At 42.2% G+C, this 24,256-nt stretch overlaps 1 protein-coding gene across 1 annotated transcript in view; it reads right to left on the bottom strand.

The window, feature by feature from the left end:
• ITPK1 (inositol-tetrakisphosphate 1-kinase) overlaps positions 1-24,256 on the bottom strand; it is a 161,576-nt gene that overhangs the window by 106,397 nt on the left and 30,923 nt on the right. The window contains exon 2 of the mRNA XM_075711801.1: positions 17,557-17,581. Coding sequence (XP_075567916.1) covers positions 17,557-17,581 — 25 coding nt within the window. The remainder of the gene's footprint in view (positions 1-17,556; positions 17,582-24,256) is intronic.

The following is a 24,256-nucleotide window of genomic DNA, read 5'->3' on the forward strand; positions in this document are numbered from 1 at the left end:
TTGTAAAGCTAGGCTTGTTTACACAACTGGCCCAGTCCCCTCTGGCAAAACCAAAGTAAGCATCAACCCACGTCAACCATGGTTAAGTTAAAATGTTAAACTCGACTGTCCAATGAGAACAGCCTTCAGACCCTTCCTATTAATTTTCTTATACCCTGGTGTAGACTCACCAAACATCCTGCTGAAACCCTGTTTCCAAGAGGTGCTGAGGCAAGAAGTCTCTCTATAATATTGGAAAGAGTAATCTCTCACCCCCACACCTCCTCAACCCCCTTCAAAAAGGCATATTAGAAGTGCAGCATTAAGCTGGTGATGTTTGTTTGGGTTTTTTTTTCTTTATAGGGGCAGAGGTTCTGCAAGTCACCACGCTCCTTGGCTTCTATATTTATGTCTGCTAAATTTGACCAGTTCCCACAGAACCAAAGCCCCTTACTGAATACTGAAAGTATCTCATTGCATGGGGAAAACCTTTTTAGTTTTTTTTTTTTTAAAAAAAAGTTTTCATCCTGAAATTTTTATTACTTGCCTCCTTTCCCTCCCATGTAACTAGCATACATATGGAGGATGCATATTCCTTTTGCATACAGTGGTATCTCATTAACTGCAAAGGAAAAAGAGTGCAATGACTGAACCATTAACACAAATTTCTTGGTCTGTGAAGCTACTAGGAAATAAAAGGTTAAAAGGCGGCAATTTTAGCTTTCTTCTACTGCACTGCCAATAAGTAGTAGATTTACAAATGTAATATTTTTTTAATAGACCCATGAGAAACAAAAATACCAAAATCATGCTATTTTGTAACGTATAACTATGATAATCTCATTGAGACCGGAATTCTGTTGATGACACGCAGGCTGTTCTATGTGGGGTTCTGTATATTTTGCTCCAAAGTTAGGAAAGTCCCTCAAAAGTGGCCAAACTCTTCATGGAGGGAAAGAGATCAATGGATTGGCTTCAGCACAAGGACCCGAGAGGCTCTGCCTCCCTGTGCCCCAAAACTAGAAGTCACCCATGCACGTTTACATCATTAAATAATAAAAGAGGTCTCGAGCAACACAAGCAGTGCAACAGTAAAGATGGTCAGAAAACCTGCCAGCTTTGATAATGGAATTCATTCAGAAAAATTTCTCAGCTAAGGTTTTTTTTGGGGGGGAAGCGGGGACGGACAGATGGAACGGGACACTCACACACACACAAAAGTTTGTGCAGAGTGGGCTGCTGCATTCATATTTACATCCAGAGGAAACAGCTAGAGCATTTGGCATTTTCCATGAACCTTAACAGCAGCTGCTCAGCACCTTTGAAAAGCAGGCCCAATACTTAGCAACCTAACCTCAGATTTCAGATAGAAGAAGGACCACTATGGTCATCTGACTTGTCCTATGGCCCAAGCCACAGAACTTCCCCTCACCGTGACCTCTATCATAACCGCCAACCTGCCAAAATACTTATCTTTGTGAAAATAATAAAATCATTATTTTAAACAGTTTCAACTAACTGTAAAGCTAATTTGATATCTAGTAGTATCTTTTAATGATTATTTCCCCTCAACTAGATCACCTCATTTCCATCGCAATGCTTGCAAATTTCATGTTCCAACTAGACTTTCTACTCCATAAAAAACGTCACCTTTCAAAATCTGGTGAAACACGTGAAAATTTAGTGCTGGCAGCATTAGTTCTGCCACATTTTTCTTTCAGAACATTACAGCCAGTCTTGTTACCTCAAGCACGTATATTTTATTCATTTAGATAGAAGTAATCCAGGACAAATTACTAACTAAGAAAGAGGTTATAGTTTAAGGACAGAAACTAACACATGAGAATTGCAGTATGCATTATATTCAAGGCAAGAGACAATGAAACGATACATGCCTTGCTAACAACTATACCCACAAAGACGAACTTCAAGGATGGAAACATCCTGCTACAAGGAAGGCTGTGAAGATAAGAAGAATGCCACAAACGTGAAGTCAGCAGAAGTCACAGTAACGAGGGAAAGGTAGAGACGGCAGGGGGAGATTGCGACCACCGACTCAACTGGAGACTTGAGCACGTGCAGTAAATTAAAATCACACTGTAGCTTTAAATCGAAGCGAGGCGAATATAGACTAATGAGAGGCTACTTACTAACAAGAAGAGTTTAGCAAATGACTATGTATAATCAAATTGTATAAGTACTGTACTTGCCTGACTGAGCAGTGTGCTTGATTTGTGCAAGCATTCCACCTTGCACCCTGCGCAGAATAAAGCAACGTCTCCTCTCCTAACATACGTTGCATGTTTCAGGAGTTATTTTATAATACAGGTAACAGTCTCAGGCTGTAATTCAGCGTTCAGCAATGGCCCAGACTCCACAGTGAGGTTGGTCACGGGACACTACTGCAAGCGTTCGAACATTCAGGCTTCCACCTTCAGCTGACAGCTAGCACCATAGCTTACTACCCAGATTGTGCTGCAAGGTAACACGCGAGGTGCAAAGCACTCTTCTGCTTATCTCGGTGCAGGAAACAAGGTGTGAGAAACACAGCAGCATAAGCTGGTACACAGCTAGCAAGGAGCAGAAGGGAGCTGAGCAGTTTAGAGGGGACTGTCCTAATAGTTCACCGCGCTGCAGGAGGCTTCCCATCATCAGTGCTCTCTCTACATAAACAGTCATTCAAATGCTATACTCGCATGGATTAACAGATTTTGGGTAGGTCTGCGGTCACATACAGGCACAGGCAGCAACATGCATGATCTGCCTCCCTTTGCGCAGCCAGAGCAGACGTAACCTGGCTCCAACAGGGATCCTGCCTGGCCTCACTGATGTGGCACGGGGCTTGGGAGGCTAGTAAGTCCCATGGAGAAAGAAAGCCAGTCCTCCACCACGCTAGCACAATTTTGCAACCTCAAAATGAAAAGCTGGCTTGCCTCCAGGCAACTTCAAGTACAAAGCACAGGACAGGCCCCAAAGACACATCCTTCAGTACAGCCTGTTCTGAACACCACAGCCCAGATATTTGTGAAGGGGAACAAAGAAGGATATGGAGCCAGTGCGAAGAGTAGTTTGATGTTTGAAATTTGCTCTTCAAAAGCTCTGTCCTTCAAGCTTAACCTGCTTATGCTAACTGCAGAAACATTCAGCTCAAAAGAAGTCCCATACTCAGAGCTTAAACAAATGAGCCAGTAAAACTCTATAAAACAAGGAACGAAATGCAAACCAATGACCAGCAAGCTATATGCACCCTTGACATAAAATACATGCTTTCAGCATGGAGATTAAGTGACTTGAACTTTTTGGTAGACATGCCATTGCTCTGTTTTGAGCATCTTATCCCAAAACTACAACATGTAGAAAAGCATCATCTAATGTTTTTCATGTTAGCCTCAATAAAACACATACACAAGTACTATTTTAATGGTCTTTAGTTTTAGAATTAGTTTGTACAGAGTTTTTTTTTTACCCACTTATTCTTGGTCAAATGCACAGCTTTTGATATAGGTGAAATGACAAGCACGTGAGGCAATGGATATTGAAGTAGATAGGTGTCCACTGCTCCACACAGAAATCAGGCAGGAGAAAAAGGTCTGCTAAAGTTCCTAAAACCAGACTGAAATGACAGGAAACACTGTAATCACTTTGAAATGCAAACAAGTGCAATGTGAGCACTTAAATGAAAGTTCTAGCCACAACTAATGGTTTCTTGTTCCTGTCAAATGTAGGTTCTTCAAATCCCTGAGTGCTCCATGTATCTGCAGAAATGACAGCACAACCTTAGATAATCTCTACGCCACGCACAAAACAAGACAACCAAGACAAGTTTGGAATGACCTACCCCGTCAAGTTAAACAAACTGTGAGACAACCCTTCCCAAAACAGACCTCATGTGTAAAGGTGTAACCTTGCTCTAGCTCCTTATAGCTGGTTTATCTCAGATAAACCCATAACCTTGACAACACAGTGAAGTATGATTTTCAACATTTGTAGCGTTAGAAGTAAGCGTGCAGCATGACAACCTTCAAGTCAGCAAAGTATGCTACACCGAAAGATTTCAGCCCCTCAGTGTTATAATATATTATAGACACAGTTTTGGTTTTGCAAACTGAGAGAGATAATTCAGCAGACTGTTCTCTTGTTGCACTGTTCCAACTTACAGGTTTGTTGTATGGCAGGGTAGGTTTGCAATTGAGGAAAGACTTGAGGTCCTTCACTAAGTCAGCCTCCCTTAGTTCAAAATATCACTGCTCATGCTCAGCACTACATCTTCAGACCTTCCTGACTACGAGAGTCTATTTTACATGGGATATTTTCCGAGGAAAATAATAACGTTCCCTGTTTTCTCCTCCTTGAAGACACCAGATTCTAAGGTCAGGGGACTAAGAATTTGAAGCAACTGCAGGAATACCAGCAACAAAGTGAATTGCACTGAAATCTCACATTTTTCATTAAAACTTAGATTCATGCCCAAACTCTTTTAAAACTCAGGTAACACTAGACCTAAATGCAAATATTGCAGTTTGGTTTTTCCTTGAAAAGCTCAAGAAATGGTAGAATTTCTTCAGCCCACGTCTCAGAATCAAAAAGAATAGTTAAAAAAAAAAAAGCATTGTCTTTCAACATTCAACATTTCCTCCACCTATTGCGTGCCCCTTAAATCAGTAAGATCCATAAACACAACATCAGCTAGGTTCCTGTCAAGTTACTGTTGCCTGCCAAACACAGATGTGGAGCATTTCCTATGTATTTACTGTCATACCTCAGACCCTGAGGACAATTTTTAAAAAAGAAAATGTTTCTGATTACATTCAGCTTTCACCTCCAGTGCAAGCTAAGTCATTTAAAAGTCAAGCAAGTTATTGGTATCCACATACAATAATAAATGGCCTGAAATATGCAGACATTCAGACTTGAATTTATAATCCCTCTCAATCTCAAAAAAACCCATAACCCTAAACAAGATAAAAATCCCACCACTCTCAGGAAAAGAAATGTTGATTATTAGAAACAGCAGAGTCTTAGAGCATTAGCACAGAGCTGTAAAGTTGGCATATCAGACTAGATCCCTCTGGGGAACTTTTATTCCTTAGCTATTGCTTGGTGAAGGACTAATTAAGAAGATTTAACAGATTAAAGTGTGAGTTGCTTTAATATCAAATAGTTGCTTCTATTTTAAATACTCAGGAGATGCTTCGTTACAACAGCTGCAGACACCCCATGAACACCTACAGAAGCAGAGAGTATCATTAGATCAGGATTACAAACACATAAGTAAAGACTGAAAAGCAAAGAATTTTACAAACAGTGCCCTACAGAAACATGGAACTCTTCACTAAGTGAGCTTACTTGCTTTAAATTTCTATTTACTGGCTCTTTCTGGGTGTTTCCTCATTGTTTTATGGGTCATCGTACTAGCATGAACATGTCACAGGCAACCTCACTGTGCCGTAAGCTGTTGCTAAGTGATCCCCTGCAAACACACAAAGTTCTTGACACAAGATCATAAACAATCCTGATAGATTCAATATATAAAGTTAATATATAATATATCAATCTTAAGAAAACTTGTAAGAAATTAAAATTCCCAGTCATCAGCAACTATGCTTGGTACTCCTATGTACTGAAGATGAATTAAACTGTTAGCTCTTCTTTTAAACATTAACTTGATGGTATTACCACACCAGAACTTGGCTACAGACAGACATATCTGGGCAGTAACAAAGACAAACTTCAAGACAGCATTTCCATGGACAGATTATTTTTCATGCATGATTATGCAGCATTTACATTGCAATTCCTTACACAAAGCAAAAAAGACAGCGTACTATTACTTGCAAATCACTTACGCTGTGAGCAGAGTTAAGCTGTACCCACTCCAAGAGAGTCTCAGACAACAGTTATAAAAAACAATCCTCAAAAACTGGGAATACTCAGCACTAAGGAAAAGGCAAAACCAGACAAATTCATTGATTTGAAAAGGATGCATCAAAAGAATCACAGGGCTGAGAGCTATAAAAAAACACACAACAGACCCCTTTCTTGCTGCTAAGAAAGCACAGGACACCCCACAATAACCTCAGCTGATGTGGGACTACCACAAGTCCTGGCGCGTGACCACGGCTTAGCAGCTGCACAGGAACAGCTTTCAAGCCCCAGGTAGCTCGAGGGCGGTGGGCTGGCCACACCTGCCTTCTAGAAGCGCCTTTGGTTTCAGCTCAGTCCCTCCAAACTGAGCAAAGTCCTCTCCCACTGCAACGCTGCAAGCGTGGGGCTTCCAGCTGGCTCCCTGGGGTGCCCCTAGGACAACCTCTGGCTAAGGCACTCCCTCCTCCATCGCTGTCTGGAGAGGTCCTCCTCACACACAAGAGCGTACGTTGGTTGGCAGAGCAGGGGCTTGATAACCAAAGCCAGGAGTGTGATGAGAGCTGCTGAAAACATCATTTAAACCTTAGTGTCTAAGTCAGCACTTTGCCATTTAAGAAAAAAGGAACTCGACAATGCAGAAGTTGAAGAGACGGCTGGGAAAATGCATTTCTACTTGCTCTCTAACTTTCCACAACACAAACTAAACTACCCACTGACCATCAGGGTGTGTTGCTATCCTCTTTTCTTCCTTGCACTATATTGAAGTCGGACCTACTCTATACCAATACGAAGTAAATGGAAGCCACTGAGCTGCTGTACAAAGGGGTGACCGCCCTGAATTAGTGAAAAGACATTACACCAACTGACCCTTAAAAGGCACTGCAAAGCCTGGGCCGTATCGGATAGACTGAACGCGCTCTGGCCCTAGCAGCTGCATACAAACCAGAGACCAGGCGTACCAGCTCAGGCTCAGCACTATCACATCTATGCAACACACAGTGCTCACAAAGCCAACACGGCTTTTGGGTGCACCCACTTCTACAGGCTCAGTCAAAAAGATCGAGATTTTAGGAAGCACAGAAAGAATTAGAGATGCACCAATCTAATCATACAAGCAGCTGGAAGAAGCTAAGAAGAGACCCAGCAGGCAGTAACATCAAAGACAAGTAATCACAGCATTTATCAAAAGAAAGCAGAGAACTTGAGCACTCAACACACCTGTTAGGCAAGACTCACAACTGGGGTGTAGTTTCGTCACTTAGCAGGAACTGAAAGCAGTGCAAGGGCAGTGCATGCACTTTACTGGCAGGAAAAAGGTCCTCTAGCCAATGCAGGAGCATCACTGTTAGAAAACCACCAGCAACCTTAACCTGCACTTTTTGGCTCACAGGTGGAAAAAATCAGGACCAAGGATGCGTGGGAAGATCTGTAACCAGCAGGGAGCAAATGCTATCTCTACCTCCTTTTTAGTCAGTTCACTGATAACCAGCCATTAAGGCCTTGAATGGTATGCAACTCATCACAGGGGGCTCATGAACATCTAATCCGCTTTGAGTCCATTTCAAACTGCTTTGTACTTGAAGTTATAAAGAAAAAGTTCTGTTTTTCCCTTTACAGCTGCTGTTGTTTTTTCAGCCACTTAAGGATGTTATCATAAAGGAAAGGGTATTACAAGATAAGCTCATCTAGGTCACAGGAAAGAACATTTTCCAAGCTAACCTAAAGTACAAATGATATCTCTGCAGTCAACATAAATTCTCTATAGGCTACAGTTAGCTTGTCCTCTAATCTTTGCCATCAGTAAGTCAATGAACAATTTTAACACAGTAACTCTATGCTGCTGAGCTTACAGGACAGCGGAGTTGTGCAATGAAGCTTCTTGTACAAAAAACATTTTCAGATGCACTTAGACCTTTGAGTAAAGGAAGCTCTTGGCTCCAATCAACAATTTACTACAAAAACAATACTAAAAAGCTTTTCTGTTTGCAAAGTCAGCCAAAAATTCCTCTACAACAGTTGTTTCCCTTACATTTCAGTCTCTAACAGTATTAGCTCAGTCCCAATGGCATCTTTTCCATCCCGTCTTCAGATGATTCTGTCAAAACACTGTAAATAACTTGTTTGCACTTTGGCAAGGTACCAGGAGGAATATTTTTTTTAAAAATAAAGGTCTTCACTAACTACTGAATACCCACCTGATAACAAATACTCAAACAAGGAGGCAATATACATGTAAGTTAACATGTATGGCAACTTTAAATTAAATACAAAACACGTTTTATTCAGGAAAGCACGCAGTTTGGGAAATTAAATGAGGCAACTATAATTTAGTGAAGCATCCTCAGGTTGAAAAAATTATTAGTGAACTCAAGAAAGACACTGAACTACCCTGGATTCTAAAATAACAGCCGAAGAATAGTACAAGGTAAGCCCATTGCTTAGCAATGACAGAAGCAGGCTACGGTTTGTATATACATGTGGTTTCTGATCACCCACTCATAACCTCTGTTGTGCTACCTTTCAAAGACAAAGGAGCAACACCCGCAGTTTGATTTAGGTTTTTTTATTATGACTGAAATGCCTGATATCTTAATAACCGGTTAATTGACAGCAATGCCTTAGGATCCTACAGATCAACAAGCAAACTTTAAGCAAAACTACAGAGGACAAGTTCTCTTGACATGCTTTTATTCATCTATAATATGAGCAACAATTAATTCTTTCAACTCCTTTACAAAAATAACCTTAACATAAGACGAGAACAATTAAAATAGAATGTACTACAGCATCACCATTTCAGTGATGGATCTAAGCTGTATACCAAAGGCAGGCTTGGATTTCCTTTGTTTTTAATGTGCAGCTGAGTCACAGAGAGCGCACCTGGATACAGAGTCTCCTAGGAACAAACCCACAAAACTACAGACAGGTGAGCAGAAGGGGAAGCAGCAGAGCACAGGCTGTGACTACCACAAATGAGAGTGCCTCACAGCGCTGCACAGACAAAGCTCAGCAGCTTTTGTGGTTCCTCTGGCTTTGGGATTTATACAGATTCATTACTATGTCAGTAGCATGCTGTCTTTAAATATACTAATGGTATCATCCCCAGTATAAATCTGAGCAAGAGAGATATATTCACACAAACCTTCCAGAGGAGGCTTGTCTCTAGGCTCCCCCCCAGTCTAGGGGAAGAAAATTAATTCCTGCCCTCAACCTTCTCTTTGAAAAGAGCTTTCCAAAAGGAGGGACTCTACTTCCACCACGTGCTAAGGGACTGCTTAGGGCAGATCATACCCTAAGGTATCCAATGACTATTTCAATCTATTTATTAACTGTGGGTGGCCACCCTTGCTCCTGGCATAGCCAGCAGAGAACCACACTAATCTCATCTAGGAAGTTGCAGCAGCAGTCTCCTCTTTGACAAGTCATGTGAGGGAAGAGGGATGAAAAAATAAAAAATAAAATTAACATACCACAGTTCTCAAATTTTCCACAAATGTGACCTTATGTTAAAGAAACACACATTTTTGGTAACCCATTTCTACCTCACTTTGCAGAAACTATGCTTGTAATCATCTAAATTTCTCCTGGCTCTCTCCTTTCTTCCTCAGACTGAAATCCTACATCCAACAATTCCCACCCTATGCTATTAATTGCACTGCTTTTGGTACCAGTGCAAAATTACCTTTAGCAGTAAATATTCTCAAAAACTAGACAAAGACAGTAATTTAAAATAAACTATCAGAAAGTCCACGAGTGTTTTCCATCAATATGCTATGTCAGTATGAGAGATATTGCAAAATAACAAAGGCATAGAAAACATCTACAGCACGTGCAGAAACCCTGTCTGATCTGCCTACCTTTAGACATACAGCAAAAAGAGGTCTACACTTTTTGCCAAAGAAAAGAAAAAACAGATGCATTCCTTTCACCAGAAATGAAGAGTTGAAGTGAATGATAAATATTCCTTCTAGCAAAAGACATCATTCTTAAAACACAGTGCACCTTGGAGAAAAACAACAACAGGGGCGGGGGGGCAGGGAAATTGTTCAGCTGTTCTGATTAAGCTGAAGCCATTCTGCTTTCTTCTACTGTAATTCCATTAAGGCAATCAGGTTCGGGAAAACATTTCCAGGTTTTGCTGTGTTTGAATGTGCCCTGTTTTATATAGGGGCAGCTGAAGTACATGTGCTAAGAGTTTCTCTAACTTAAGGCTAAAGACCAAATACAGGAAAACCTAAGACACTTCAGGGCCTAATGTCTTTAAGCACCAGGGTTTACTGGAACCCCATTCAATCTTGTGACATGAATACGTTTATCTCATTTAATTGTGAAGTGCCAGAAGAGCAAACAAACATGCAATGATCTCCAGATACAATTATCTCAGGTCACAGCCAAGATCAAAGGAATAAGTAACTTTTGCAGAAGCTGGAGAAAGGAAGAGTCAACAACATATACTAAAAAGACTTCCCCAAACTCCACTGATCTTCTGTAGAGTCCTCTGGAAGTTCAGACCTACCAGCACCCTCACTGAGGAAGGCAGGCATACAAATAGTCTCCTTTACTGTTCTGATGACATTCTCTCTATAAAGCTTTGGTTCAAAGCAATCAAGTCTGAGTGATGGTGCACACCAGTCCTTGCTCCCAAAGGAATATCGTTGTCCCTGTGGAACAAAACCCCAGGGCTGAAGACAAGGTTACAACTGCTGTCACAGGAATGAGCTTGCAGCTCTGCCTGAGCAGGAGAATTGCAACAGACGAAGGATGGGGCATTCCACTGGGAGAGGATACCTCAGTACTAGGGTCAGGAACAGCCACCCTTGGCACTGTATCAAATTAACTCCCCATCTCTCCTACTCCAAGAAAAAACTTCAGAAGAAAAGGTCAAAAGCGCTACATGCATATTTGTACTTCAACACAGACTTTGCAGCAAACCACAAATGAGACAGGTTGGTTTTAAAATAAGGCATTTCCTGAGTTTCATGTTTCCAAACAACACTCCATTTGCCCTGCTGTGATACCATATCAGAACACCTGCACCCAGCAAGACAAATAATCCTATTATTTAATGCAGCCTCATATTAAAGCCTTTGTTGGCCCATAGGCACCACTCCAGTAATAATGATTAATAAAAGCAATGTCTAATTGTCGTTTTGTGCGAAGACTGGGACTGTATGCTACAAAATATTCCTAGTCAAAAGGAGGCAAATACTGAGTTTTATTCCCTAGCATTTCTGTCAGGGTCTTATTTCTATCCATACTGTTTCTCGAGGAGGGATTTATAAAGCTTTGCAGTTCACAAGAAGTATCTGGGAAGACACACGCTGATGGCCGAGAGACTATTATACACAGCAATCTTCAGAAATTACCAGCCCCCATTAATAGTCCCGTTTTCCTTTATACACTCATCCTACTCTACATCTCCACCATTCAGATATCTCAGAGCAACTTAAATGGCATTCCACTACAGGGAATATTACCTTTGTTAGGAAACAGAGGCAGAATTTTTAAGGCAGTTGCCCGAAGTGCCCGCAGTAAGTGACAAAGCGAGGCCAACTCCCCACTACAATCCCAGTCCCATTATAGTCACCAAAATCTTTGGCAGAGGTCCCACGGGGACTGGATTTCCACCCAGGACATCCCAACTCCCAGCCTTTAGCATTGTTAGGAATCACTGCCTCATCACGACATACCAAGGAGTCAGGAGAAGACAAAGGGCCTGGGCAGAGCTGGCTCCATGGGCCAAAGCGGTACAAGCTCAAACCTGACAGCCATTCATTACACATTAGTTACAGATTTCTAAATCTTAGTAATGTTTTCACTCACCCAGGTGACTGTGGAGCCCACACCTCTCCTAGGCCACTGGGATTCACAGGCAAAAGAAAGCAGTCAAACCAGTCAGTAAGAGGCTCTCACTAAGCCACAAAATTGTCTTCGTGGTTCTCTCATTCACTCACCAAGAGTGAAAATAAATCAGATCTAAATGCATTTTGATTTGTTTGGCCTACTCTGCCTAATTTTAAGAATAAGTGCTTATTTATTTAATCTGCTTAATCCACATGGTGGAAATGTTCTGTAGTTTTCTCTTCCTTCCCTGCCCCAACAGATGTGTATTTATTCTTCTTCCCCACTGGACCAGAAAGGGCCACGCTGTACCGAACTGACCCGTCTGCTGATGCAATGTATAGCAGCATGCCAAAAACACCTCTCCCTCCACTGGAACCTGTGCTTCACTGGTGCTGGGCAGTGCTGCTTCTTAGGTACCAAAGAGGTCTCACATAGAAAGATCTCCCCTGCTGAGAAGGACCAGAGAGAGGATTCTGACTGGGACATCCCTGCTATTTCTGGGGTTGAAGCTGAGATTATTACAGCTTTTTTGGAAGACCTCACTTTGTGTGCTCAGCACACTTTGTGTAGCACCAAAACTAAGAAGTATCAGGATCTTAAGCTTTTAACCAGCAATCCCCACCTTCAAGCATGTGCAAAGTACCTAACACAATCCAGACTGGGGAGGGCTTCTGTAGCATCATTTCCAAAAATGCATTCAAGGCAAAGCTGACTGCCATCCTCAGGAGAACATGCACTTTACTGAGGGGCTGGCATGTGTGTGAAAATAAACTTTCTTCTCCCTTGCACTAGAGAGCCAACTTTCTAACATCTCAAAAACCCTGCTTGCTTTGGAAGCTTTCCAGTCATATCTTTCTGTATATGCTATCGGATATATATTTTATAAGCTCCTTTTCTCGGTTAGAACACTGCTGTTCCAAGCTTATTCTGTTAATACTTCATGTGAAAATAAACCTCTCCACATTTCAAGAAAACAACAGTTCCCTGGCAACAATTAGTGGAAACTGTTGTCATTGGTATTTTACTTTGATTGAAGAATTAAAAAGGGGGGAGGGGACCCTCAACTCTCCTTCGCAGGCTTCAGTAAAACCCACAGCTCAAAAGACAGTTTTCTTCTCCAAAGTAAAAGATTTCAAATATCTCAATTCCCAGAGAGTTGGGGGAAAAAGGAAAAACAAACCAGCAGCCGAGACCATTGTAACTACTACAATCAGCTGTTCGGCATTGAAAAACATGTTGTCCTCCATATCCCACTGCTATTAAAAAATGTGCAGCTTGAAATACAATGACTAGTCCCACTTTTATAGCCAACTGACTAGAACATCTTTCTAAGATAAAAGAGAGCATTAGTGTTCATTTGAATCAAAAATACCCACCAAAAATAGGAAATCTTCGCTATTTTAAAATAAAAAAGTGCAAGCGAGAGCTCTAGGAAAGCTTGGGTGTGGAAGTGCTTGAAACGGCTTTGAAGTTGCGAGAAATGCGAAGGCTCCAAACTTTGTCACACAAAGACTGAACTGGCAATTTGTCAGAAGCCAAAGGGCTGCAGCTAATTATTCTGGATTTGCATAGCTTGTGAAACAAAAATAAATGCATGTCCCCATCAGAGGTACTTGTGATCATTTCCACTTCACTGCACATGTTTTCAATCTTACATTCTTCAAACTAAGCCAAACAGATTTTTCCTGAAAAACAAGGTAGATTGAGATGTTCTCTCTTTCCCTTGCCAGCATACAAAGTCATAAGAAACTGGATACTTCACAGGCTAAAGAAGAACTGTCAACTTGCAATTTTAAATTTGGCCCTATGCTAATTTTGGGGATGGAGGGGTGCAACTGAACAAAACCAAGCTTTTATTAGAAAAAGATCAGGAACAGCTTTACTTTTTAAAAACTACCCAAACCTTCTTTGCTAGATTCCATTATTAAAACCAGAATTTTTTTTATTGCAAATGTCTCATCAGACTACCTCTGCATAACTTCAGAGACAGTCTTTCCCTTGAAATGGTAATGAAAGAAATTATTAAGAAATGCTTCAATGTAAGCATTTACTGGCAAGTCACCCCAATGCTAGTGCAAGAACTGCTCTGCCTCAGCCTTGCCAGCTGCTGCCTGCCCAGTAACCGCCTGCAGGCCATGGCAGATGGTCTTCAGCCATGTTTGTCACCTGTTCAGAGCATCCTCTGGCCACCAGTTCAAGCCACTCCAGCTGAGTACGCAGCTGCAAGGGGCTGGAAGAGCTGGCAAGAAAAGAAAAAAAAAAAAAAAAAAAAAGGAGGGGATGACAGGGAGCAACTCAGACACTGAGAAAGCGCCCTACAGCTCTGACTGGTCCGCACGTAACTGCCACAGGAACCGCAAAGAGCATCACAATCAGAATACCCTAAATGCAGCTGAATCGGTGCTGTCTTTCACTGGAAGAAAGCCAGCAACACCAGGTCTGCTGAGCACCTTCACCTGCTCTTCCCTTCGTGCCCCACAGAACAGCACGGGGAAGCCCCAACACCCCTGCTGAGCCAACTCCAGCTGGAACTCCTGCTGCGCCAGTTTGGCAGCACAGCTCCCAACAGCACTGGGGCTGGCACAGCAACAGGTTCCCTGTAGGAGCTGGGGTACAACCTTCAGTCTTCCCTCCTGCAAAACTGGAACAAGAGCGCTTCCTTACCTCATGGGGTACAAACAGGTAAGCACCCTGATTCTGTGGTGATGCCCACTTAAAATAACTAAGGAAATTACTTGCCACAAGGTAAGAGATATAGCAGAGTATTCTGTTAAGAGACCATATTTAAAAGCCAGAAGACATTTGGTTTTCTCTTGCAATATAACGCTGGTTTGTAGCTGCCCCACTGACTTGGATTTAAGCTGCAGAAAGCCAATCTAGATCCAGAGCATTGCCAGATCTTAAAGATGCTGCTACTCGGAGTTCTGCCACTGCCCACTGGAAAAACAGAAACGAGTTATCCATTCATGCTCCCAAATGTCTGGGTGCAGGCTCAGACTCATACTGTCTTTGGAAATTTCATAACCTTGAAAGCTTTTTATTTGATTCATCTACTGTACTATCTTTTAAGCCAGACAGCGTGATGGATGTTACTCAATTGTACTATATAATGTCACACATTTCACCGCCTGTGCATTGAGTTCACAGTAAATTCTCATTATGTTAGAATTTAATCAGTATTTCTAAAAAATCAATTACTTATCACCACACAAGTTGAGAGGTTCTTTGTTTGTTTTCAATGTGATGCTTGAATAATGTCTTACTGCTGGATAAAGGAGCATGCCTGCTTAGCATCCCACTGCCAGTCCTATTCTTCCATTATTTCTCTTTGGAGGATGCGCATGTTTCCCCCCTCAAACACAGAAAGCTGGAACCACTCTTTCTGCTGGAACTGAAAGTTTGAGACAAGACAAAACACAGAACTTGAACACAGGTCACAGAATCTTAATTGCTGTCTAGCAGCAGCTCACTGATACAGTGCAATTAGCCTTAAGAAAACAAAATAAGTGGATTTCAATGGTCTAGGTAGAGAATAGAGGACCATCCTAATTCCTCACTGCAGGAAGAAAACAGATGTCACACAGGTGCTTATTTAAAGACTTCGAAGACTTCCCTTTAGCAGTAGGAAATTCTTTCCTGCTCCTGTGCAACATCTTTGGAAAAGAATAATCTGATGTCTGTTCACAGAAGTCAGCACATAGCAGTCCATCATGCTTGCCATCTGGAAGCCAGTAACTGAACCTTACCTCCCAACTCACTACTTATTACTGGAAAGGACATCTGCATTCAGAAAATTTTTGAATTTATGTAGAGAAGAAAATACATAAATAGCCTGTGTATTTTTGTGTTTTGAGTTACTTGTCTGTTGTCAGGTGTAAGAGCTGGTTTCTCTTGAACAGTATAGGTTCTTTAAAGGAGAAGGGGAAACAAGTCAAAGAAACACTGCTGCTTAACAAAGGAAAACAATATTCCCTCTGTCAAATAAACTTTGTCCAGCAGATCAACACGAAGACATCCTCCACCTAGAAGCAGGGCTAGTGGGACAGATCATGCAAGGTGACGCAAGCAAAGCTTTCTACTAATACTCGATGGAGAAAGAGCCCATTTCTGATACATCCCCTACTGGCTACAAGCACATGCATCAGGATACATGAAGCAACACGCGCGTGATAGGTGAGGGGTGATCACACACCGCCATTCATCCTGCTCTAGCAGAGCAGCAGGCATCAGCGTTCGCAGTATGCCTTTGGGGCACAAATTCCCAGGGCAGGTTAGTCTGACATCTCAACTATGCCGTGAAATTTGAGACTGTGAAGTACTTTTGTACAAAGTCCTGTCTAGTTCTGTCCAAATGTCTCCCCAAATGGTTTTCCAATAAAGAAATCCTTTCCAATTATTTTGTGCCCATCTGATGACTAGCCATTAAGCTACGCAAACATCAGAAGACTAACAGGTAACCCGTGGAAAGACAGCAACTTTAATCCACAAGGTAAAATGGAATTTGCCCTCTGCTCAGCTAATCAGTGCATCATTGAATTCATCTCATATGAGCACCCTGATGCTTAAATGTATAGTGCAGGCACAAGGCATGTGTAACAAACTGGATTGTAATACACTGGGGTATTATTAACTGTCCTCTAGAAAGTGACACACGTATAGGCTAGCTTTCTCTCTGTGCTGCTTGTGAAGCTGTGCTTTGCAAATGCTGGTTTGTATTTATTGATCTGGAGATGCCACTATCACAGCTGAAGAAAGAAGCTGCTCCTTAGCTCTGAGCAATAGGAGGTACAAGTAAGGAAGATGATGCTGTAGTAGTGAAAGGTTAGATGCAGCCAGTAAAGTATATGCCCTTTTTCCTTGTAATACCATGCAGTTGTCAGACAGCCACACATACCTGAAAGACATATTCTCTCTACTTTAGCTAGCAATGCGTATTTTTTTAAGCCTTTCCTGGTACTGGATTCTTTAAAGTAATGTAGCCTGATTTTTCAAAAAAAATTTTTAAGTGCTTTTCTCCTACTCCCTGTTGGTGTTGAGAAGGACCTTTCACATGGACTTCAGAGCAGCCTCAACTATCAGTGGCTAACACCCCATTTTCCTCCTCTCTCCTCCGTCCTCTCTATTTACGCAGTTTCATCTCTGCTACTGAGATACGAGAAAACAAGTGTGAGGAACACTGACCACCTTAGAGTGCAAAAGGAGCACTAGGTAAGCATCAGCAAGAGGGAAACCTATGACATACAACTCTTATAAGTATACAAAATAAACCAGAAGGAATGAGCATGCTTCCCCTTTGATCTTTCAGGGCTATAGTGCTCTATGTTACAGCTGTCATGGTAACATAATTCCTTTCCCAAGTTGCCATCATCCTTTAAGTAACACCTTGTGTGAAATACAACCATTCAGAGCTGGGAAAGACCACATGTAGCCAACACCTGAGCTTATCTGTAGATGGGAGTACAACTTGAAGGCATTTTAGTATCATTTCTCTGTTCACTAGCCTTCCGCCATGGTTTTTTCAAAGGCCAGCTCTCGTTTCTCTTAAGCCTGACTGTCCGTGAATGCAATAAACACAGAGTAACATTGCCTAATTAACTATCAGATCTTATTAAGAGACGCAAGAAAAGCTTAACTGCATTCCCATTTTCACCAGGACACCTGTTAAGACTAGATGGACTCATCACATGCTTCACAGAAGGGGGATCCTCTTTTTCCAAAAACAGTATCCATAGCGGAGAATTGAATGGAAAAGAAAGAAAAATAATGAAGCCCAGGTCATGCTGACATCTAAACAACAGCATTTAAAATCAGTAAGCCTTCTTCATAAGAAAACAGAGGGGGGAAAAAATCAAATTAGTTTTTACTCACCTGTACTACTTCTACTCCTCTTTTCCTGGAAAAGAAAAGAAAAAAAAAATGGTTAATGTTGGAAATGTGGGGAAAATGTAAAAACAAACACTACTGGAAAAGGGTTGCTTCAAACTAGAATTCAAACAATAAAAATCTGCGCTAATGAACCTGATTTGAATTCAAGAGAGCAGTTGTTTAATTCCATTCCCTGCCCAGTAAGCACTTCAGCAGCTTCTGAATCATGGCCTCAGAAGTGACCCAGGATGCATACTAGGCAGCTGCACTGCCAGGACTGATACAGCTGCCAGGTGAGGAAGTGGGTGATGTTAGGGAAGGAGCACCTCAATTTTAGTCAGTGCTACTTTACTCTTCACTTCTCATCTGCCCTCAGAGTGTGAGAATTGCACCACAGCACATTCCACATGCTTGATAGATCTTTGATTTTGATCCAAAGATACATGTATAAATGTCAGGGAGAATGAACACAGCACCTTGCAGCCATTTATCTTCTTATTTACACCCTTGTTCTACCCCCATCATCTTGGTACACTGAATGCTTCCCAGAGCTACATACACACAGTGACTTGCATCAATTGTTGTGCTCGAAACCCTTGCCAAGAAATTTTTAAGCTGTCCCATGGCTTGTCTTCATCACAAGCACGACGATACCCAGGCTGGCTCCACAGACTAGCTCTGCAAAGGGAGCAGGGAAGGGGACAAAGGAAGGATACAGGCGCAGGTCAAGTCCAGAACAGAGACTGCCCTGCAGCTGGAGCACCCTGCCCAGATGTGTCATCCCGCTGCAACTCCATTGCAGATACATCCCCATAGATCCACTGCTCAAGACAGACAATCCATTCTGGAAGCAGTGTCTCAAAACCACAATTATTTAAAACTCTAGCTGGTGATTGGTACTGCACTGTGTCAGATGGACCTAACTGCTGGCCTCAGCAGAGGCAACAACCCCTCCATCGTGTAGCCGTGCCCAAAGAAAAGCTACTAAATTACACAAGCAGCCATGCAAGCAAACACGTACAGATTCAACCCCATAAAGCAAGTATGCTCCATTGTCCCAGTCCGAGCAAGCATCAGGCTACAGGCTGGGATGGGACTCTGAGCGTGCATCAGCCCCCAGTGCTGTGGCTTCCTTTGGGCAGAAAGGGACACACACCCAGATATGTGACCAGGGAGGCAGACAACAGCGTACTCTGACAGCCCATTCTAGATGGCGGGCAGTCTGGATGTGGGGACACCAGAAAGTGCAATGCCCCATGGATTTAGACACATCCCTGGACTTCAGTTCAAAGACTTGTAGTCACTCTGGTTCTTGCAAGAGCAGACTTCAGATACTTGGGGTTTGTCAGAAAGGCCCAAGCCTCTGAACACTGCTTTGGCCATACAGGGAATAGTTATAGTGATCCTGAAATGCCAGGGATAAGAGACTGGAGAGGCCTACTAGTTACACACCAAAATGTTGAGAACTGCAACTGGTAGAGCCAATTTAGGCAGATCTGTAGAGATGCTTATCTGCTCTGCTGGTATGAGAATTGAGATTCAGGTACATGCAGCCAGACAACGCTCAGTCATTGCATTTGACAAGTTATCAAGCAAAACAAACCAATTCTGCTCTAGTCTTGAGAGCAGAACTGAATCTCTGGCACAAAGCCCAGCCATCCCTGCTCCACACCACCCTCCCAATATATGCAGTCTATTTAAATATGTTATAACCTTCTCTTCACTTTGAAGACACAGGAAATTTAACTTAAAAATCAAAAGCCTCAGCAAGCATAAGACAAGAATCTCTCTTCCTCATTCCCGCTAACCCCATATGTGAAAACCAAAGACCCTTTTTGGGGAGGTCACAGAGCAGGACTGCCTAACTCTGCCCTCAATGCTTTTCTGTCTAAGAGCGTCTGTGGCGTTGTCCGTAGTTGCAACTGCCGCACACTGCTGAATACACAATGGCTCCTCCAGTTTTCTGCCCAATACAGTAAGTCTTTCTTTTGGGAGGCCATGACAAAGATGCCCAAAGGGACAGGCGATCAGTCAGCATCTATGACACAAATTGCTCCCTTCTTCCACTTTACCGGTCTGGAGTTTCTCTGGCCTAGAAGCAGCATGCACTGCACAGCCACAACAGAGAGCTCGTCGTTGCTCAGCAAGGAAATTAAAAAGAAAATGAAACCAAGCACCTCTTGCAGAGAATTTCAAAGCCCTCTTGCAGATAACAATAGCCTGTAAGTGGTGGGTGATGAATATACTGCCATTATGGCATGGGAAGCATTGATGCAGACCATCACCTGAGGCTGGCCAGCTGCGTTCCAACTGTGTTTTAAGAAGAAAATATGAATCTCATAGAGAAAGACTTAATAGCCAAATTGTTGAAACAGTGATTTTCACACAGCTAAGCAAGATAAATAAGAAATATTAGGTGGAGAATGCTTTTTTGTAAATTAGGGCAGCAGCCTACTCAGAAGCATTCCAAGTATTGTAAGCTAAAACTTAAAATAACCAAACCAGCTACATTTTTGCTCTGTCTGCCCTGGAGTAAACAGAACAACTCAAAACTGCCATTGAAATACAAGCTTCAGACAGGACTGCTCCAGAGCCCCTTGAAGAATAGGGGCTGATGGCAAAGGCTGCATTTCTTGCCATGCCCGCATCCACACTGAATAAGTTTTGTTCTACTCTGAAGAAGAAAAATACTTGCAAGCTGGTTGCCAAACCCACTTGAGAAAGAATCAGTCCAGAAGTTTTCTATAATCCCCCCCAAATGGACTTTGCAAATTTACTGGGACTTACTGAAACCGACTGTGCTGCCCTAGCAGAAGGGAAGAAGCCAGACCAGCACACAGGCAGGGAGAGAAGGGGTGCCTGCTGTTGGGTATGACCTCACACACGCTTAAAATGCTACAGGAAGGAGGAAGCGCTTAGCAAAGCTGGCTTGTAGCATTGTGTCTTCCCCTTTTTCGGAGGCGGGGGGGTTTGGTTACCTGAAACATGAGAACTTTTTATACTGAAGTCCAGGGGACCGGAAACCACAGAAGCATGCATATTTTGAGGATTAGTTAATTTGGGAAAAATCCTCTACCAAAATAGCTTTTTTTGAAAAGAAATTATTTTGAAAACAAAAGGTATCTAAACAATCAGGATGTCAAGCAACCATGCACCTCAGTTCTGGCACTAGCTGATTCTCTGCCTCAAGGATTTCCTAAGGCAGTGACTCCAGGCTTTTTGGCAGGGCAAGTCGCAGCTGCAGGCGCAGGGCAGCAAGACATCTCTTATGCAACCAAGCATGCAATAGCATCTAACCACGCTAACTGCCTCATGTCACATGTGAAAGGGCTTGGGGACAGGCATGGAAAGAAAGCTGACCCTACACATGAGAAACTCTAGGACCCTCAAAAAATAAACAGAGAGAACAAAGCAGGCTGTGGGCCACAAGCAATTCCCCACCAAGGGCCTGTCTGTGTTGGGATACTCAATGGAGACACGATGGTTGCCAAATTAACTGCTCTGGGAGCCTGACAGAGCCATGGACCAGCCACCATTGCTTCACACGATGCTTAAAAAGCTAGTAAGAAAAATGCATCCTACAGCCTTAATATACATTCTTTTGGGCTGTTTCTTTAGCAGACAGGTTTTCTGTTAAGCTATGCTGAGACACGCACCGCAGATGCACTTAAAACACATGAGATACTACAAGAAACTACTCTCCCAAGGCAAAACACAGATGCTTGCACAGGTACAGGACTGCGGCTCAGACACAAGCAGAGAACTGCAAATTCTGCAAACAAGCCAGACAAATGAGACAGTTAAAAAAAACCTGGAGGGATACACGAATGTGTCCAGGCTAGGCAGAATGCTTCCAGAGGTACCAATGCCCATTTCAAACGTGCTGACTCCCAGGGGGACTATTTCACTTGAAGTGTTGACCACTACTCTTCTGTCCCTCATGGTGTTGTCCATGACACTTCTTTCTTCCCATGTAGCTTGAAATCGAGACACAGCCTACCAGAGGAAGGCTCCCATTCCCAGCTGGCCTGGCTGCCTCCTGATACTGGCAATAGGCTATACAAAACCCACAGCAAGTCTCCCTTTCTGAGGGGAAAAAGATCATTATTAGCTGTATTTCCTTCCTCCCTCCAAAGAGGCAACACAACTGGGCCAAAGAGAGAATGCGTCTGCCCGCTTTCATTGACCAGATGTTTGAAAAATGGTCAGTTCTAAACTATATTCTCAGAAGTCACTATTTTTAAAATACATTGAATTCCAAAGATCATCTAGACAGGGATCTTGTACTCTAACCATCAGCCCGGGGGGGGGAAAAAAAAAAAAAGGAATTATTAGTGAATGTTAGAAAACCTCTGGGACAAAAGAGAAAGGAGAAAAGTCTTTGAAGGTGATAAAACTAAAAACCTAACTTACAGCAAAGCTTCAATGTCTTCAACTGGCATAGTATGCCTAAAGCTATGGAAACCTATTCAGGTGCAGCACAAATTACTTGACTGGTGCTTCTCGTGTTCCCTTCCTTCAGCACACAGCTCTGCTGAATCACACACTGCAACATTTAAAGGAAAACCAGAAATGTTTTAAGTAACCGCTGCATTAGCCTGCAATACCGAATAAAACCCAGAAGCTTGTTATGACTATACACAGTTCTATACCTGAAACCAGTGAACAACTCTACTGGATAATGCAAGCCTCACCATATGCAATAGAGATTAAAGTAATTACCATGCAAGTTGACTTCATGTTTAAGTTAGAATGATGTATGGATTTAGAGAAGAATTCAATATCAAGTTACTAAAAGCACATTAATTGGTGTTTTGGAATTGATGTTTTACCACAGCCTCAAACTATGTAGAATAGTTGGCTTTTGGGGTTGGGTTTGGTTTTTTTAACGTCCAAGGTAAACAGTTTGGACTAATTCCCCACAGCATCTAGGACCTGAACATTATAGTGAATGGCAGTTAAAAGAGAAAATTACTATCAGGTCATATATTATAGCCATGGTTAAATTACCTAACAAATTTTTGCTGTCTGGTCTGAGTGACAGATTGAAAAATGCCAGACAAAGTTTACAATTTCAAAAGTAAAAGGCAATCTTTGTATCTGTTTTAACAGTCTAAGAAGTTCTTAGTGCATGCAGTGAAGTTCATTTTCTCAGACAGGGGAATGTTTCACCTCCAAAATTTCCCATGTAAAAAAGTGGCAAATAATAATAATGTACTGCTTTGATATAAAAAAAAAAAAAGCATTTTCCCAGAAAAAAAATACATTGGCAAAGGGAGTTGTATAAATATTAATGCATCAGAGCAAAAACCTGTAGCCATTAAGACTTTGCACCACACTGAAATTATCAGACATGGAGGAAGGCACCAGGCAAGCAATACAAAAGCAAAGCATGAAAACCAGCAATACTGGCTATCCGCAACCTTGCGGACAGCCCGTTTCTCCTCCTGGCACAAAAGCAAGCTCAGCTCATTTGCCTTAGCTTTTCCATCAGCAGAACACCCTGCATAGCTGTTATTAAATATTTGTGAGGATCCCTGCTTTTATCATTTTTCATCACTGACAGACTCCACCTTACTGTCTATCAGGGAAGCAACCAACATGGGGCAACCCCAGCACAGGGGTGCTCACTGTCCACGGTCCCTGGCTCGCAGCCGCAGCCATCAGTGCACACAGAAGTTAACTGAGGGCATCTGAAGCATGGCAAGACCCAGCTGTAACGTGGGGATTTTTTGTGGTTTGTTTTTTTGCACACAGATATCAAGCAGGCAATTAATCAGAGTTAATATTACCAATTTATATCCAATTATTCTTACTTTTCAGCAAGCTTTTCCCCTTCAGTAATCAGTATTTTGGAAAGATTTATGACTGAAATGGATCAAAAGCTGGCATTTGGGGGAGGGAGTCCTTAATTTTCTCAGTCTGTAAAGCATCATATATCCAAAGGAGAAGGAAAATAAAGTACACCTTTATAGTCTGGTAGCAACAGATAATGTAGTTTAGGGGAGAAAAGGTATCACTTAAAACTCTAACTACCCTTTACATGGGCTGAAAAAAAGGAGACTTTGGGCTGTCACAGAGGACCTTTTAAGTAGAAAAAAATCACAGAGGGTAGCCACATGTGTGCATTTCTTCCTTGTTTTTATAAACAGGGAATGGTCCAACCAATAAGAGCCCTCATACATCAGACACTACAACACTGTAAGTGATTTTCACACCACCACCCCATTCACACATGACATTTGGTAGAACCATCTGATCATCTCCACATCTTCAAAGCATTATATCATTCCATTTACAGCTACAGAAGTGCTTCTTGGAGTGCTGTATCAGAACAAAGTGCCCAAAAATGACTAGAAAATAAAAGAGGATCTTGGTAGGGCAGCAGCAGCGTCACTCCGGCATTCACCTGCAGCACCGCAATGCTTCCACACACCACAAATTCCCACCACGACACATACAACATTCACCAGCATCTCACAGCAAAGAACCAGCTAGAAACCCACTCACCCCTTACCCTGCAAGAGCAATGAGAAACTGAAGCATCCAACATCATGACTTCAGAGGTTCAAGTAGCAGGGAGGAATAAGCCACAAAGGAAAGAAAGCAGACAGTGTAAATAGTAACTAGAGGAAATAAACTGCCTCTAGTCACTAAATATTAAGACAAAGTTGCAGTAATGATTTAATGAAACATTACAGGG

Source organism: Pelecanus crispus, chromosome 6 (genome assembly GCF_030463565.1).
Source record: "Pelecanus crispus isolate bPelCri1 chromosome 6, bPelCri1.pri, whole genome shotgun sequence".
NCBI classification, from domain to species: Eukaryota; Metazoa; Chordata; class Aves; order Pelecaniformes; family Pelecanidae; genus Pelecanus; species Pelecanus crispus.